This window comes from Arachis hypogaea, chromosome 14 (genome assembly GCF_003086295.3).
Source record: "Arachis hypogaea cultivar Tifrunner chromosome 14, arahy.Tifrunner.gnm2.J5K5, whole genome shotgun sequence".
NCBI classification, from domain to species: domain Eukaryota; kingdom Viridiplantae; phylum Streptophyta; class Magnoliopsida; order Fabales; family Fabaceae; genus Arachis; species Arachis hypogaea.
Genome location: NC_092049.1, coordinates 39136304 through 39150932, shown reverse-complemented (window position 1 = coordinate 39150932; position 14629 = coordinate 39136304). Strand labels below are relative to the sequence as shown.

Here is a 14629-nt window from a genome sequence, read left to right as displayed (position 1 = left end):
AGAAATGAGTTATGCTACGTGTACACTAAAATTAGCCACCAAAGTCAGCCACCAGTATAAAATACATACTGGAATACAAATATACATTGAAAATAAATTAAACCACACATGTATTTATACACAAATACATTGGTGGTTGATTTTAGTAGCTGATTTTAGTGTACAAATAGCATTTTTGTACAGAAAAATGTTTCCTCTAATGCTACATTTTTTTCTTCTGAATTGAACCACACCTCAGCCACTTGATTGGATTCAAAACAATAAAAGGAGGAGAAGACTTGTAAAGACTTGTATGAGAAAAATGCTTGTATGTGGAGAACAAACTGCTCATCAATACCATAGAGGGGCTGCAAAATACACCAAAAATACACCATATTAAAACAAGCATAAACTATAGAATGCAAATAGAACTATAAAACCATCATAAAAAATAACAAAAATCAGATTCATGAATTATCATTAAACAGAAACTAAAACAATTCAACTAAAAGAATAAAACAATTCACCCTCAATGAGATGAAAAGTCATAAACTGTAAATACACCCAAACTTTCCTAAAATACACACAAATATTCCTGATTTACACCCGAACATTTGATATAAAATGCAAAAAATTCATCAGAACTAGTACATTAGATTCAATTCAAACAAGGAATAATAAACAGCAAATTTCACAGATAAGATTCATGCATTATTTAACTACACAATTATAAACTACTAACTGGATTCAAATTCAAATTCAATTATTAACTGGAATTAAACCACACCTCAGGAACTTCATTGGATTCAAATTCAAAATCCATTTCGCTCTGGTTCAGTTGATAATCTGAAGTTGAATCATCCATTATCTTCAAAACGATTTCAGAGCTTAATTTCAGAAACAACTTGAAAACGAGAAAAACGAAGAAAGAGAACAGAGAGAGAAACTTACGTAAACGGCAAAGGAGAAGGGAGAGAGAAACGCACGAAAGAGATCGAAGAGAGAAGACAAGAAAATGCAAAAGGAATTCAAAAAAGGAAACGAAATCCTTTCGAAAAAGAAAGTTATATATTTACGCGTTGATTGATTGAAAAAACTGTTAAGGAGGTGCGTAAAACATACATGGCATAAGAGGCGCGTTTTAGGAATTAAGGATTTTCAAAACTTGTATAACTTGTATAGTGAAAAAGCTTGTATGTGGAGATTAATCTTTTGCAAAAAATGTCTACGTATATTAGATAATAGATATTAATTATCAAATAAGTCACTATGTTGGATAACTAATTCCAGAATAATCAAATTACTACAGTAGAATAATTATACTTGTAATAAACGAATATATATCGTAATTGATTGGCAGTTAATGTTTTATATATCCAGAGTACCCTTGTTATTTCTGTTCGGGGTGACGGATGCATTGTGTGACAGGAAATTGAAGTGTAGTAACAAAATTGAAGAGCAGTAATAAACTTTCAGTTATTCTCAATACATGTAGTACTACATCACTAACTAAATTAATTATCCTAATATTTGGAAAACCTATAAATACAATATTATTATAATTGTTACAACTTACAAATATCTTGATCTATATACATGACTATCTATCTCTTTATTTGTAATTCGTGTATACAATATTCACTAGTTAATTTCATTGTGATCATGTGTGCACAAAAAGCACATGAAGGCAATCAATCAATAACATGAAATGGCTGAATTTTATACCAATTTTCCACAGTTCACTACGCAGTTAAACGTTGTTAGAGTATTCAGGCGACTCTACTGGGAGTTCTGTTGGAGGGGACCTGCACAAAAATTATATTATGGATATATTCATAATCATTGTATAATTTAAGAAGCATATATAATTATAAAATTATATATAACAAACAAACAAAATAAACCAATACTATATGTCAGCAAGATTATTTCCAGAATCATCCAAAAATCACGTGTCACCACATTTGAAAATAGAATCTTTTCCAAATTTTCTTGTATCATGCCCTTTGTATCTTTCAGATTTTGTGAATAGTAATAGCAAATTCTAACGAGAAGATACAAGAAAATCTGAAAAAGATCCTCTATTTTTAAATGCGGCGCTTTTGAATGTTCTTGTTGGCATATGGTATTGGTTTATTTCGATGATTTGTTAATAAAAGTGGTATAACAAAAAAAAATTATGTTTTTTGTTTTTAATATTTATATTTTTTTTTAAATATTTCTAATGTTTATTTTTATTCACGTTTGTTTTTAATATTTTTTTTTTATCAAAATTAATTTTATTGTTAACATTTTCGATAGAGTTAACCTTTAAGAATAATTTTGACATAAATTAAAAATATTAAGAATAAAATTGAATAAATTGAACACGTTAAAAATAAAATTGAATAAAATAATTAAATGCTAAAAATAGATATTTTCAAGATATTAGAGCAAAAAAATATATTTTATCAAAAAAAAAAAATTGAGTGTGATTTTAATGGATGTGCATATTGTTGGTACTTACATGTAAGGTGGCTGCTCTTGTTGCATGGTGACTGAAGGGGAGTTCTCCATTATTGATGAAAGTTTTCCAACAGCCTCTCCAACAGACAAGAAGAGGTAGTCTTCTCTAATGAAGCTGTCAGATTCATCTGCCTTTGTCAGCTTTTCTATCACTTCAGCAAGAGGATTCACCAATGCTAGCTGTTTTACATCACAACATCTTAATTAGTCAAGGGAGACCAAAAAAATAGTTGAAAATTTATTTTATTTAATATTTATTAATTTTAATAATAATTAACAAATATAAATAAGATACATTTTATTTGTTTTTAATTAATTTTTTTTGTTATTAAATATTTTTGTAGTTATTTATTTTTTTATTATTAGATATTTTTGTAGTTATCTATTTTAAATTCATAAATCTATTTAATAGTTGAGAAAAGTATCTATCACCTTTTTTAGTTTGAATGTTAAGTCAATATTTTGAGAATATACAAGAAATGTTAGAGAACTATTAAAATTTATTTTTTTATTATTAATTATTAGTCAATTAATTTTTAAAAATGTAAGTTAAAGTATGTTGTTGGATTACTAAATTAAAGAAATTGAGTTAATGATTTAAAATAATGGTAAAAAATAATAAATTTTAATGATCTTTTAATATTTTTCTATTAAAAATAATATATTGTATAAATTAATGTCTCTAAAATTTAATTTTTAAATCTATTTTTCAATAAAAAATCAAATTGGTTCAATGTTTCACTTGTTTTACCATTTTTTTTTATTATTCTCAACTGGATTTTATAGCGAAGTGGATCGATCAGTTGAGCTTCTTTAATTTATTATCCCAACTAAACTGACCGATCATATTTAATTTTCTCACAACCATAGTTTAAATATTTCATATACAAAAGAATAGAGATATACAAAAATTACACATAAAAAAGTACTAAATGAATAAGTTTTTTTTAAACATATGTCAAACAGGTTACTTATTTTTTTCATCTGTTTTTCTTAATCTGATGAATCTAATAACATAGACATTTTTTAAAGTCAACACAAAATTTTGGAAAATAATACAAAAATTCTATATGAATAACAAACAATATAAAAGAGAAGGAAAAAAAAACTTGTTGAAAGAGAAAAAAAAGAGAAAAGGAGAAGCAGCAAAAAAAAAAAAAAAAACATAATTGAAAACTTAATTAAAAAAACTTATTTATTTGGCATTATTCCTATATATAAGATAGAAAAGCTATAATTTTGTCCTTAATTTTCGTTTTCTAACTTCATAATAGATAAAATTCAGACAATTTTTTTATTTATTATTTTTCTTTTTGGAGAAAATTAAAAGTCAACATATGTCATCTGGTTTATATCTATCTCCTCCCAAACAACGTGTCTTTTATCAAACATGTCCATCCAAAGGGGTGTGAAGATATGTGATATATACCATTATGTCATGAGTAAAAAAAAAAAAAAATAGTGGCTAAATTAATTAGAGTAAACACCTAACTCGATATTTATCTATTTTTGCGAAAGACAAAGCGATTTTTATCCAAAAAATAAACATTTTGACTTTTAACTTTTTTATTTTGGGACAATACGATCCCTCAATTAAAAAATTTATGAAATAATAACAAAAATTAGTTCTGTGGGAATTTTATTTGTATTTTGTGGGGGTTTTAAACCTTCACAAACTATTATAATAAATTTGTTTTTGAAAAGTTTCTTCATCAATGTTGGTTAAGTGAAAAAAACCATTGATGAAAATGATGCTGCAAAAACCAACTTGGATTGATCGAGTAGTTAGCTCACACATCCGTTTAAACAAGTGTCGGGAGTTTGAATCTTGTCTTGTGTATGCAGCAATCCATTGGCCAGCGACAGAGCATTAAATGGAGCTCAGATTCGTGACGGATTAGTCCTTGACCTGTCAGGTTGAGAGATACCGTGGACAACCAAAAAATGTTGCCGCAAAAAAAAAATAATTATAGTACAAATATCTTTTAAAAGAAAAAAATAACATCGAATAAGAAATAAAAGAAGAGAACTTGAATGTTGATAATATAGGTATTGGTGATGATGATAGTAGAAGAGATAATAATAATGATAAAGCAATAAAAGTCATAGAAGTAGGAGTGATAATAATGAAGATGAAGAAGGTAGTGGTAGTAATTGGTTAAATTGTTGTAAAGAATTTTGTGGAGGTTCAAAACTCCCACAAAATACAAATAAAACTCCCCATAAAACTAATTTTTGTTATTATTTAACGGATTTTTTAATAAAAGGATCGTATTGTTCCAAAATAAAAAGGTTGAGGATCGAAGTGTCTTTTTTTTTTTTTTTTTTTTACAGAAATCGCTTTGTCTTTCGTGAAAATGAACAAGAACCGGATTAAATGTTTACTCAATTAATTGTTTGTATAAAATATATGTTAAAATATATATTAAAAATAAATTAAATAATATATATAAATGAGAATATGTATGAGTGAGTTAGCATTATTCATGCCTTAATATGCTTGGTTTCCAATGCTGATTTCAGCTCTTGAAAAAGTGAGACTCCGCTTGTATCTATGTTGCTCACAGCTGAAAATCTCAAAACATCTTGTCGTTATTACTGCGTAGTATTATGATCCGCATGCAAGAAGTAAAGTTTGATAAAATTACAAACAGATATTATATATAGTTATTCACAATAATAATGTAACTACCTGACATCTCCAATATCACAAACCGAAAAACTGAGTTATCCTTCATGCTTTCTTCTTCTTCTTCAATCCATCGCAAAGTCCTAGAATAAATGTGAACAATTGATCAATAGAAAGAAAATTAACGAATAAATGCTCAAATTGATCGTGAAATTTCACCAATGAGTTAAATTGATGATCCATCAAATTTTTATATTAAATCAAATTGGTATTAACCAATAGCGTCTTTAATTAGACCATTTTTTTCTCCATGTCATTTTTTATCTATACTGAAGATAATCAAATGTTATGAAGACAAATAAAAGGTTAGAAACTAATTTGATTCCATCAAAATTTAGGTAACTAGTTTAACTACTTGCAGTGAAATTTGCCGAGGTCAATTTGATTTACTTGAAAATAATATAATAATTTAGTGAGCGATAAAAAGACGTAAAGTTGAAATTAGAGTAAATATTTAATTTAGTCTTTGTCCATTTTCACGAAAGATAAAGTAATTTTTGTAAAAAAAAAAAGGACACTTTGACACTCAATCTTTTTATTTTGGGACAATACGATCCTTTCATTAAAAAATTCATTAAATAATAACAAGAAATAATTTTGTAGAGATTTTATTCACATTTGTTGAGGTTTTAAACTCTCACAAATTATTAATAAGTTTGTTTTTGAAAAATTCCTACACCAATAATAGTAGTTAAGTGGAGAAAAACTATTTATAAAAATGATGTTGCAAGAAAAAAAATAATTACAGTATGAATATCTTTTATTTAAAAGGAAAAAATAACATCCAATAAAAAATGAAAAAAGAAAACATTAATGTTGATAATATCGATATTTGTGATGATGACGGTTGAGGAGATAACAATGATGATAAAATATGATTACATAATAAAAATAATAAAGATAGAAGTGATAACAATGAGGATGAAAAAGGTGGTAATAGCAGTGGTCATAATTGGTTATATTACTGAAAAGAATTTTGTGAAGGTTTAAAATTTCTACAAAATATAAATAAAACTTTTACAAAATTAATTTTTATTATTATTTAATAATTTTTTTAACAAAAAAATTATATTTTCCTAAAATAAAAAGGTTGAAGATTAAAGTGTTTTTTTTTTTTATTAAAATCGCTTTATCTTTCATAAAAATGTACAGAACTATATTAGATATTTACTCGTTGAAATTAAATTAAACCAACCTTTGTTGGAGATAGGTGATGTTGGCAAAATTGATGGGAGCTTCTATGCTTAAAATGAGAAAACCAGGAATTCTTGTAGCTTGATTATAATGGTGAAGATCTCGATACAATCTTGTCCCTGGTATGTTCCCCAACATTACTGTTTTTGGTCTTGTAATTTGCAATAGGATCCTTAAGATTGATAAACCAACCTGATATCATCACCATGATCAGCATTTCCTCTGGTCAATCATAATGATGAATCAAACAACTTTCACATAATTTGATTTTTCTTTTCAAATACTCAACCTCCAAGAAGGGTGCTACTATAATAAGGCTTCTTAAATTTCTTGGGACCTTAGTTTTTTTGAAAAAAGAAATGCAATTTATCCTTGAACTTTGTTTATGTATAGTTTATTTTTTTTAAAATGCACAATTTAAATCCTAAAAAAATGTTTTTTATTATGTATTTTATTAACATAATTATTTTAAGAAGTAAAGTTGAAAGAAAACTAACTCTTCAAAATCAAATCATACATTTTAAAAAAGTTTAAACTTTAAATCACGCTTTTTATTCATTTAGGTTTTTATTGTACCAATATGGCAATATGTATTAATTAATTATTATATCAAAACAATACCAAAAAGATATTCAAAAATTTTATTTATACACTAAAAATCAGTTATCAAATTATTTATTATGTACATATTTTATTTAACTTATTTTCAATCTGTATTTTAGTATACAGAAAGTTTTAAGTGACCAATAAATTTTAGCATACCAAATTATCTTTAACAAATAAATGTTATTAATTTATATGTATAAATTTTGATAAATATAAATACAAACTTCTATAACCATGGATATAAATTATTATTAAAAAAAGTCTAGCGAGCCAGCAACTTTATTAAATTCTGACCAGTATGTAATCAGCAAAATAAAAATGAGTAATTTCACACTATTGGATAAAATCTTACATCATTAAAAATATCATTAATGACTATTTAATGGCTACAAATCACGAAAATTGTTGGTCCCTAGCATTCCTCTTACTATTATTAGATAAAGAGGAGTGTTAGGGGACAGCAATTTTTGTGATTTGTAGCCATCAAATAGCCATCAATGATGATTTTAATAGTGTGAGATTGGTGTGAGATTTTATCCAATGACTCACTTTTTTTGCTGGTTACATGGGTGATCAGAATTTAATAAAGTTGCTGGCCCTAAACTTTTCCTTAAATAAATATTGACCTAAAATATCAATATTTGTTAGTTATATAATATTATTATTTTAACATATATTTCATAGCGTGTCTATATACTATAGATGTGAATCAAAATTTAGAGGATATGATGAATGTGGAAACTTACAGCAAGAGCTAGGCCATACTCAACTGAGATAAAAATGACACCGAAGAATGCAGTCAACATGACAACGAAATCGAATTTGTCAATCTTCCAAATACGGTAAGCAGCAGGTATATCAACAAAGCCAATGACTGCTGTTACTATGATTGCACCCAACACCACATGCGGTGTGTAGTGCAATAATGGCATCAGAAACAAGAGTGTCACCAACACTGCCACCGACATAACTATGTTCGACATCGCTGTTTTTGCCCCTGCGTTGTGGTTCACAGCCGTCCTAGAGAATGATCCTGAAATAGTCATGACCACAGATATAACTAGATGGTTTAATCTGTTACTGAACTATTTAACATACATAATATATGTCTACGTTAATTATCATTTTTACTTAATTAGAGACCATACTATATAATACCTGTTGAAGCAAAACATGATGTGGTGGATCCTATTACATTCATCAACCCAATAGCTATCATTTCCTTATTACCATCCACTTTGTATTTTCTTATAGCTGCAAATGTCCTTCCAACTGCAATAGATTCCTGTTTCAAAAAATTATTATCTACCATTAATCTATCCTATATCTATACTTCAATATTTATACTATACTATATAATGACAATATGAAAAAAATTGGTATCTAACATTTTTTTAAATATTTTTTATTAGATAAATTCTATTCAGCTCTTTTTAAAATAAAAGATAAGTTATTTTTTGTGATATGTTTCATAATTATTAGATAAAATAAATTGACTTATTACAGTTAATATTATCTCTTAATTTAATCTAAATTATGATAATTTAACTAGCTAATTAATCAAAATATAATTTTTTTTGCAATTTATAAAAATTATATTTTGTAATTTTACCTGCACAATAAAAAATTACAAAAAATAAAAAATAAAAAAAATTTTGATACTTTTTTGAGACTTTTTTAAAAGTCATTAAAGATTCTATTTGTATCATTCTATTTTAAAATTAAGAAAAGATATTACTGCACTCTTTGTACTAAATGATTTATCGTTCAATATTATTAACTAATTTTTTTATGTGTTCATATTTATCAATCACTCTTCATATTCATATTCACTTTTCACCAAGCACCTACCATATATACAAAAAGAAAGTTGATCATCATTGTCTCCTTTTCTTTTTTTTATTATATGTACATATAATTCCTTTTCTCTCTAGAGAATTTTAAAACATTTTGATGTTTAGTAATTTTTATAATTTACAAAAGAAATTAGATCATGCTTAATTGATTAATTAGGTAATCAAAATTTAGATTAAATTAAAAGTTAAAGTGAATGATAATAAGCTAACTAATTTTATTCAATAATTATTGAATATGTTATAAGGGATATGTAACTTATCTTTTATTTTAAAGAGGGTTAGACAGAATTCATCTTTTTATTATATAATTTTAAAAAAAATATTATCTACAAAATTTAAACTAAAGACCTTTAAGTAGAATTATATAAACTATTTATCATCTCAACAACTAATTTAATTTTTAATATTTTTTACACATTTAATATATAAAAGAGTGAATCAGTACACTAGTTACTATAATCCAAGTTAAGGAAAAAAAATCCTAACATATATAAGTTGTAAACTTACAGTGAGGGATAAAATACCAACAATGATCCCAGTTTTAATGGCCAGTCCTAAATGAGTTGCTTCGAAATACAACATCTTTACTGAAGGAGGATTTACTCCTTCTGGAAGCTTTCCAATCTACCAATACATATAAATATATACATACATTTGTTTAGTAATATAATTACTACATTACATACATATGGTAATCATGAATTTATATTGCATCATACTTACAACAAGAATGGCAGGATGTTTACCCCTAATTGCAAAAAGTATGGCAGTTGACGTTATTACTGACAGAAGAGGAGCTCCAGCTGAGACCCAGAAATATTTTGGCTTCTTTAAGCTCTGAATTTACAAGTACGTTAATTATCAATATAAGAAGTCCAAAAATATTACATATACAATAAAAATTAACCACTATATATTTATATATAAATACATATTTTATTTAGCCAATATATATTTTATATGTGACTGATTTAATGGTTGATTTTAGTGTACATATGACATTTATTTACAAAATTCTAAACCTTAAATTATAAGTCTTTAACAAAAAAATTCTTCTAGCTAATGTTGGCTAATTAAAAGTTAGTTCCTTATATATTTTCTCATATATATATATATATATATAGTTACATACAAATTGCCTTGCTAGTAGTAGTAGAATCAAGAACCCAGCGCCCATTACTATTGTTTGCCAAGACCACTGCAGAGAACCCAAAATTAAAGATGAAATAGAATAGGATTCATGTGTGAGAAAATTGAAATAATAATGATATATAATATTAGAGGGAGTTATATATATGTTAATTAACCTCGTGAATATTGCTAAAAACAGAACTCAATACATCAACGATGGTCATCTTTTTGGTGAAATGTGTGATTCCAAGAAGACTTTTAAGCTGCTGCAGAGATACAATTACAGCAACTCCAGCCATGAATCCGACAAGTATGGCCTTTGATAGAAAGTCAATGATAAATCCAAGCCTGCAATCGTTTGTTATAATAGTCCATCAGATTTTATTTAGCCACCTACTCCAAATTACTAGCTGTTAAATGATGAGTGTCACATTTAAATATCTTTATGATATTGTTAACAAAATTTAAGTTAATAAGAAGAAGTATATAAATATTTATATTTTTAAAATATTCTCTCATGTAAGAATTTTTTTTGAGTTTGGATAAATGTATATAGACTTTTTTTTGTTTTATGTTAAATTTTTTTTTTCTCTTTTTTCTTTTGAAATTTAAAAAGAATTGAACATTAGATTTTAGGTTATAAAAATTCTGATCATATTATAAAATTATTTTTTTTAAAAATTTAAGCCAATAACAAAAGATATATGGATGATTATATTCTTAATAAATATTATTCCTAAAAAGTCACCATAACGACAAAAAAGATCTTAAATTTTTTTTTTTTTTATTGTTAGATGATAAATTATAAAGTTTAATTTTAGTATGTATTTTTAAAATATAACTAAACAAATTAATCAAACTTTAAACCCAAATATCTTCATAAAAAAAATTAACATCTTATTAATACTTAGGTGACATTTAAATAAATGATATCATATTCCAACAAATGTTATATTTGAATCTTCTACCGTAAACATGATACATTGATACCCCTACTCTACAGCTAGGAATTGAGAAAGGAAGAAAAGTGAAAGATATGTTAACCTTAGAATACCAAGAGCTGCCTGAAAGACACCAGCAAAAAGAGTGGAAGTAAAAGCAAGCTGAAGAAAGAGTTGAGGTTGTGATGTGGCAGACACTCCTTGCGTAAGCATGGATCTTAACACAAGAGAAGTAATAGCTGCTGGACCAATTGCAAGGTCCTTTGAGCTTCCAAGAACAGCATACACAAGTGGGGGAACAAAACTAGAATCTGAAATAAAACATGCAAACCCAACCTATGTTATATTCTCAACTAAATTGAATAGCCCAAACTTCCTAACACATTCATACTTGTCATTTTACCGTGTAAATGGTGTGCGTTAATTTTTTATTTTTTAAAGAAAAGTTTCTCCTCCCTGTAACAATATATATAATTCTATTTTATAGTTGGGTGTATATAGCTTTAATAATTGGATTTAATTTTAATGCACCACTAAAAAAATAGTTTATACGTGTATTCAATAATTATATATGAGCAATGTTATATAACTAAAAAATATTATTATTTTTTGTTAATACATTAACAGTTATAATTTGTACATATATTTACAAAGATATTATACATAAGATGCATATAGTTTATATTTATATTTATTAGAATTTTATATACATGATTTAATATAATATATTCAATTTTTTAGAATTTATAAATATAAATTAATAAAATTTATTTATTAAAAATAATTTAATATTTAGACTAATCAAATAATAACCAAAATTACTAAAATTATTGGCCTCTAAGAATTTCTCATTACATATTGATACATTAATAAAAAAGAAAAAACTATTTGTTCATGCTTGTATGGTAAACTTTCAATGATCTTCAAAACGTGAAATTAATTATATTAGACGATGATTTTATATAATATTTATGTCATTAATGCTTAAAATTATATTCCTAATAATTTTTAATGTGTTCTGAAACTTTTAAGTTATAATTATTTAATTATAAACCCAAGAAATATATATGCACTCACAAAGTCCAAAACTTGGAGGTAAACCTGCAAGCTTAGCATAACTAATCCCCTGATAAAAAAAAAACATCATTGAAGGATAATTAATAAATCAATCATGCTACTACGTATATATTAAAAATCAATTACTAAATTAATTATCGATATAAAATATAAGTAAAATTAAAAAATATATATTAAAAATAAGTTAATAATAATATATATTTATACATAAATATATAATTTTTAATTTAATAGATAATTTTTAGTGTGTACATAATATTTTTGTTAATAAATTTTATAGACAAAATTAAAAGTAAAAGTAATTAAGAATAATAAATTAATGAGTAACTAATTAACCTGAGGGATTGAAAGGCTAGCAATGGTGATACCAGAAATAATGTCAGATTTAAAGAGTTTGAGGCTATATTGAGGGAGCCATTGAAGAATAGGGAACACATACTGAGCAGCAAGGACTATTTTTGTACCAAATGGTTGACCCTTGAATTGTCTCATTGGATCATCAGGGAACAAAGTTTCCTTCAATTTGACCTTGAACTTCTGTAGGCTGCTCTTATGAGGTGGTGCCACAACTGGCGGGTACTGCACGTCCATTCTCACTTCTTCCATGCAATTATTATTATTATTATTAATACTACTACTGCTGCTAGGCTCCATGAAATTATGTTACTATTATTCTACTACTTCTAATTTGACTTGAACATCCTTCTTCAAGCTACCTCATCAATCATGTCACCTTGGATCCCTGTATATATAATGAAGCAAATCACATACATCATTGGAAGGACAACAGTGCAAGAGCGTAACAACCATTAATAATACATAATAATTAAAAAATTATTATATGTATATTAATAAATAATTATTAAATTAGTTATTATGTATTTAAAAATATATATTATTTAATTTATTTTTAATATATATTTTATATTTTATATAAATTAATAATTAATTTTTGTATGTACATATAACATGATCACTTATATTTATATAAAAATAAGAGTGTGTCTCATTGGCTACTTACTCTTTTATGAGTATATGCCTGAAAAAATAAATTAAAATAGTTTTTAAACTAGTGTACAAGCAAAACTTAATTACTTATTACATTCGCTAATTTATGATGATTACTACCAATAACTATATATGAGCATCTTTTCTCTAGTTTATTTTTTTTTTCTGATACTATTTTTTAGTTCAACAATAAATAACTAATTTTCGCAAATTTAATTTTATTTAAGAATTTGTTGGCTAATGAATTACATAGATAAAAGAAGGAATTCGAATTCTAACGCTTATTTAAGTGGATGAGTGAGTTGATCACTCGACCAATCAAGTTAGTTAAATATTTAGACGATTGAAAAATTTTTGGAGAAGGAGACTAAAAATTTTATAATATTTTAATATTTTATATTTAAAATATGTTCATTTCAATTAATTAATTCTAACTTTACACAAATTAAATTAGAATTTTATTCTTATTTTAGTCTTCTTCCACTTTATATCTGAAACTTATTTCAGTTTTTATCTTTCAATCTCAGTTTCTATCTCTCTTCCAAACACTACTTTAAACTCTTAAATAGAGCTCAAATACCAGACAAAAAGATAGCTTGAGAAACAAAAAATAATGAGCATCTAAATATTTAAACTACTTAATTTTATAATTATCATATATAATACACATTAAAAATAAATTTAACAAATATATATTAATACACAAGTAATTTAACGATTTATTTTTTGTGTCTACGTAATATTTTTGAGTTACAAATTTATTGATACGCAAATACAGGCAAATGGTACATGGACATAGACCACACCATATAAATACCGTGCATGACAAGCATGTTCAAGATTTGGACTCACCACCATCGTTGCGTCTCTTAATTCTCATAGTCTTCGTCAAAATTAAATCACCCTCGCATGGTAACATTCTTCAATTTTCTCATTGAAAACTACCAGAATGTTGAGCATCATGGCAATAATAATAATGCGCCCTCCCCGTGTTTTAACGTTATATATATTTTGAACAACAATAATAAGTAATTTGGCTAAGAAAAAGTGGATAGTAGTAGTGGAATGGAAATGTGGGAATAGAAGAAGAGGAAGAGTTGGAGGGGGAAAGAAGGCGTTAAGGGAAGTTTTCGTTTCTTATTTTCTTCGGAGTTAACCACACAAATTTGTCAACTGTGTATGACTAAGAATGAAAAAATGTTTACGTGAACAAGTTTTTCGCTACATTTTCATCACCAAATACTTTGAAGTGAGAGGAGGATCGGAGGTGGGAGGGTTAACATGAGAGGGTGGGAGATATTCGAGGGAGTGTTTTTTTAACGGTTGTATGTATGTATAGAGGTTGTGGATAAAATGAAACCTATAAATGCATCATAACATCGTCCACTTAAGTGTTAAGATAAAAATCATTGATTTCTCTAACAGTGGAGTAATTAATTTAAGAGAAAGTATAGGGAGCTACTCAGATAAAGACGTCTAAAACGTCTTTTTTTAAAAATGATTTTTAATAATTAAAATTTAATATATATAATTAATTAAATTGTATTATTTTTGTCAAAATTAAATTAGATAATTTGATTTGGCCAAAAAATTGGTAAAACAAATCTTAAATCAGTCTAAATTAATATTTTTTTTATAAAAAA

The 14629-nt window shown here is 25.9% G+C and overlaps 1 protein-coding gene across 1 annotated transcript; it reads right to left on the bottom strand.

The window, feature by feature from the left end:
* Positions 1 to 2261: 2261 nt before the first annotated feature.
* LOC112742543 (probable sulfate transporter 3.3) lies at positions 2262 to 12632 on the bottom strand. The gene is made up of 13 exons (XM_025791781.2): positions 12315 to 12632; positions 11979 to 12027; positions 11005 to 11212; positions 10137 to 10308; positions 9962 to 10027; positions 9553 to 9666; positions 9337 to 9453; positions 8132 to 8258; positions 7720 to 8006; positions 6369 to 6559; positions 5177 to 5256; positions 4975 to 5051; positions 2262 to 2664 (listed from the first exon to the last, which is right to left on the bottom strand). Exons 1-13 carry the CDS (start codon positions 12630 to 12632, stop codon positions 2482 to 2484), a joined length of 1989 nt encoding a protein of 662 aa, XP_025647566.2. The 3' UTR covers positions 2262 to 2481.
* Between the last annotated feature and the right edge of the window lie 1997 nt (positions 12633 to 14629).

Excerpts from the sequence above, each read along its gene's own strand:
- LOC112742543 (XM_025791781.2), bottom strand. The coding sequence starts at position 12,632 with ATGGAGCCTAGCAGCAGTAGTAGTATTAATAATAATAATAATAATTGC. Across the intron at positions 10,309-11,004 it reads GCAGCTCTTGGTATTCTAAG|GCTTGGATTTATCATTGACT; the intron begins GTTAACATATCT and ends AAACGATTGCAG. Across the intron at positions 10,028-10,136 it reads TTTTTAGCAATATTCACGAG|TGGTCTTGGCAAACAATAGT; the intron begins GTTAATTAACAT and ends GGTTCTCTGCAG.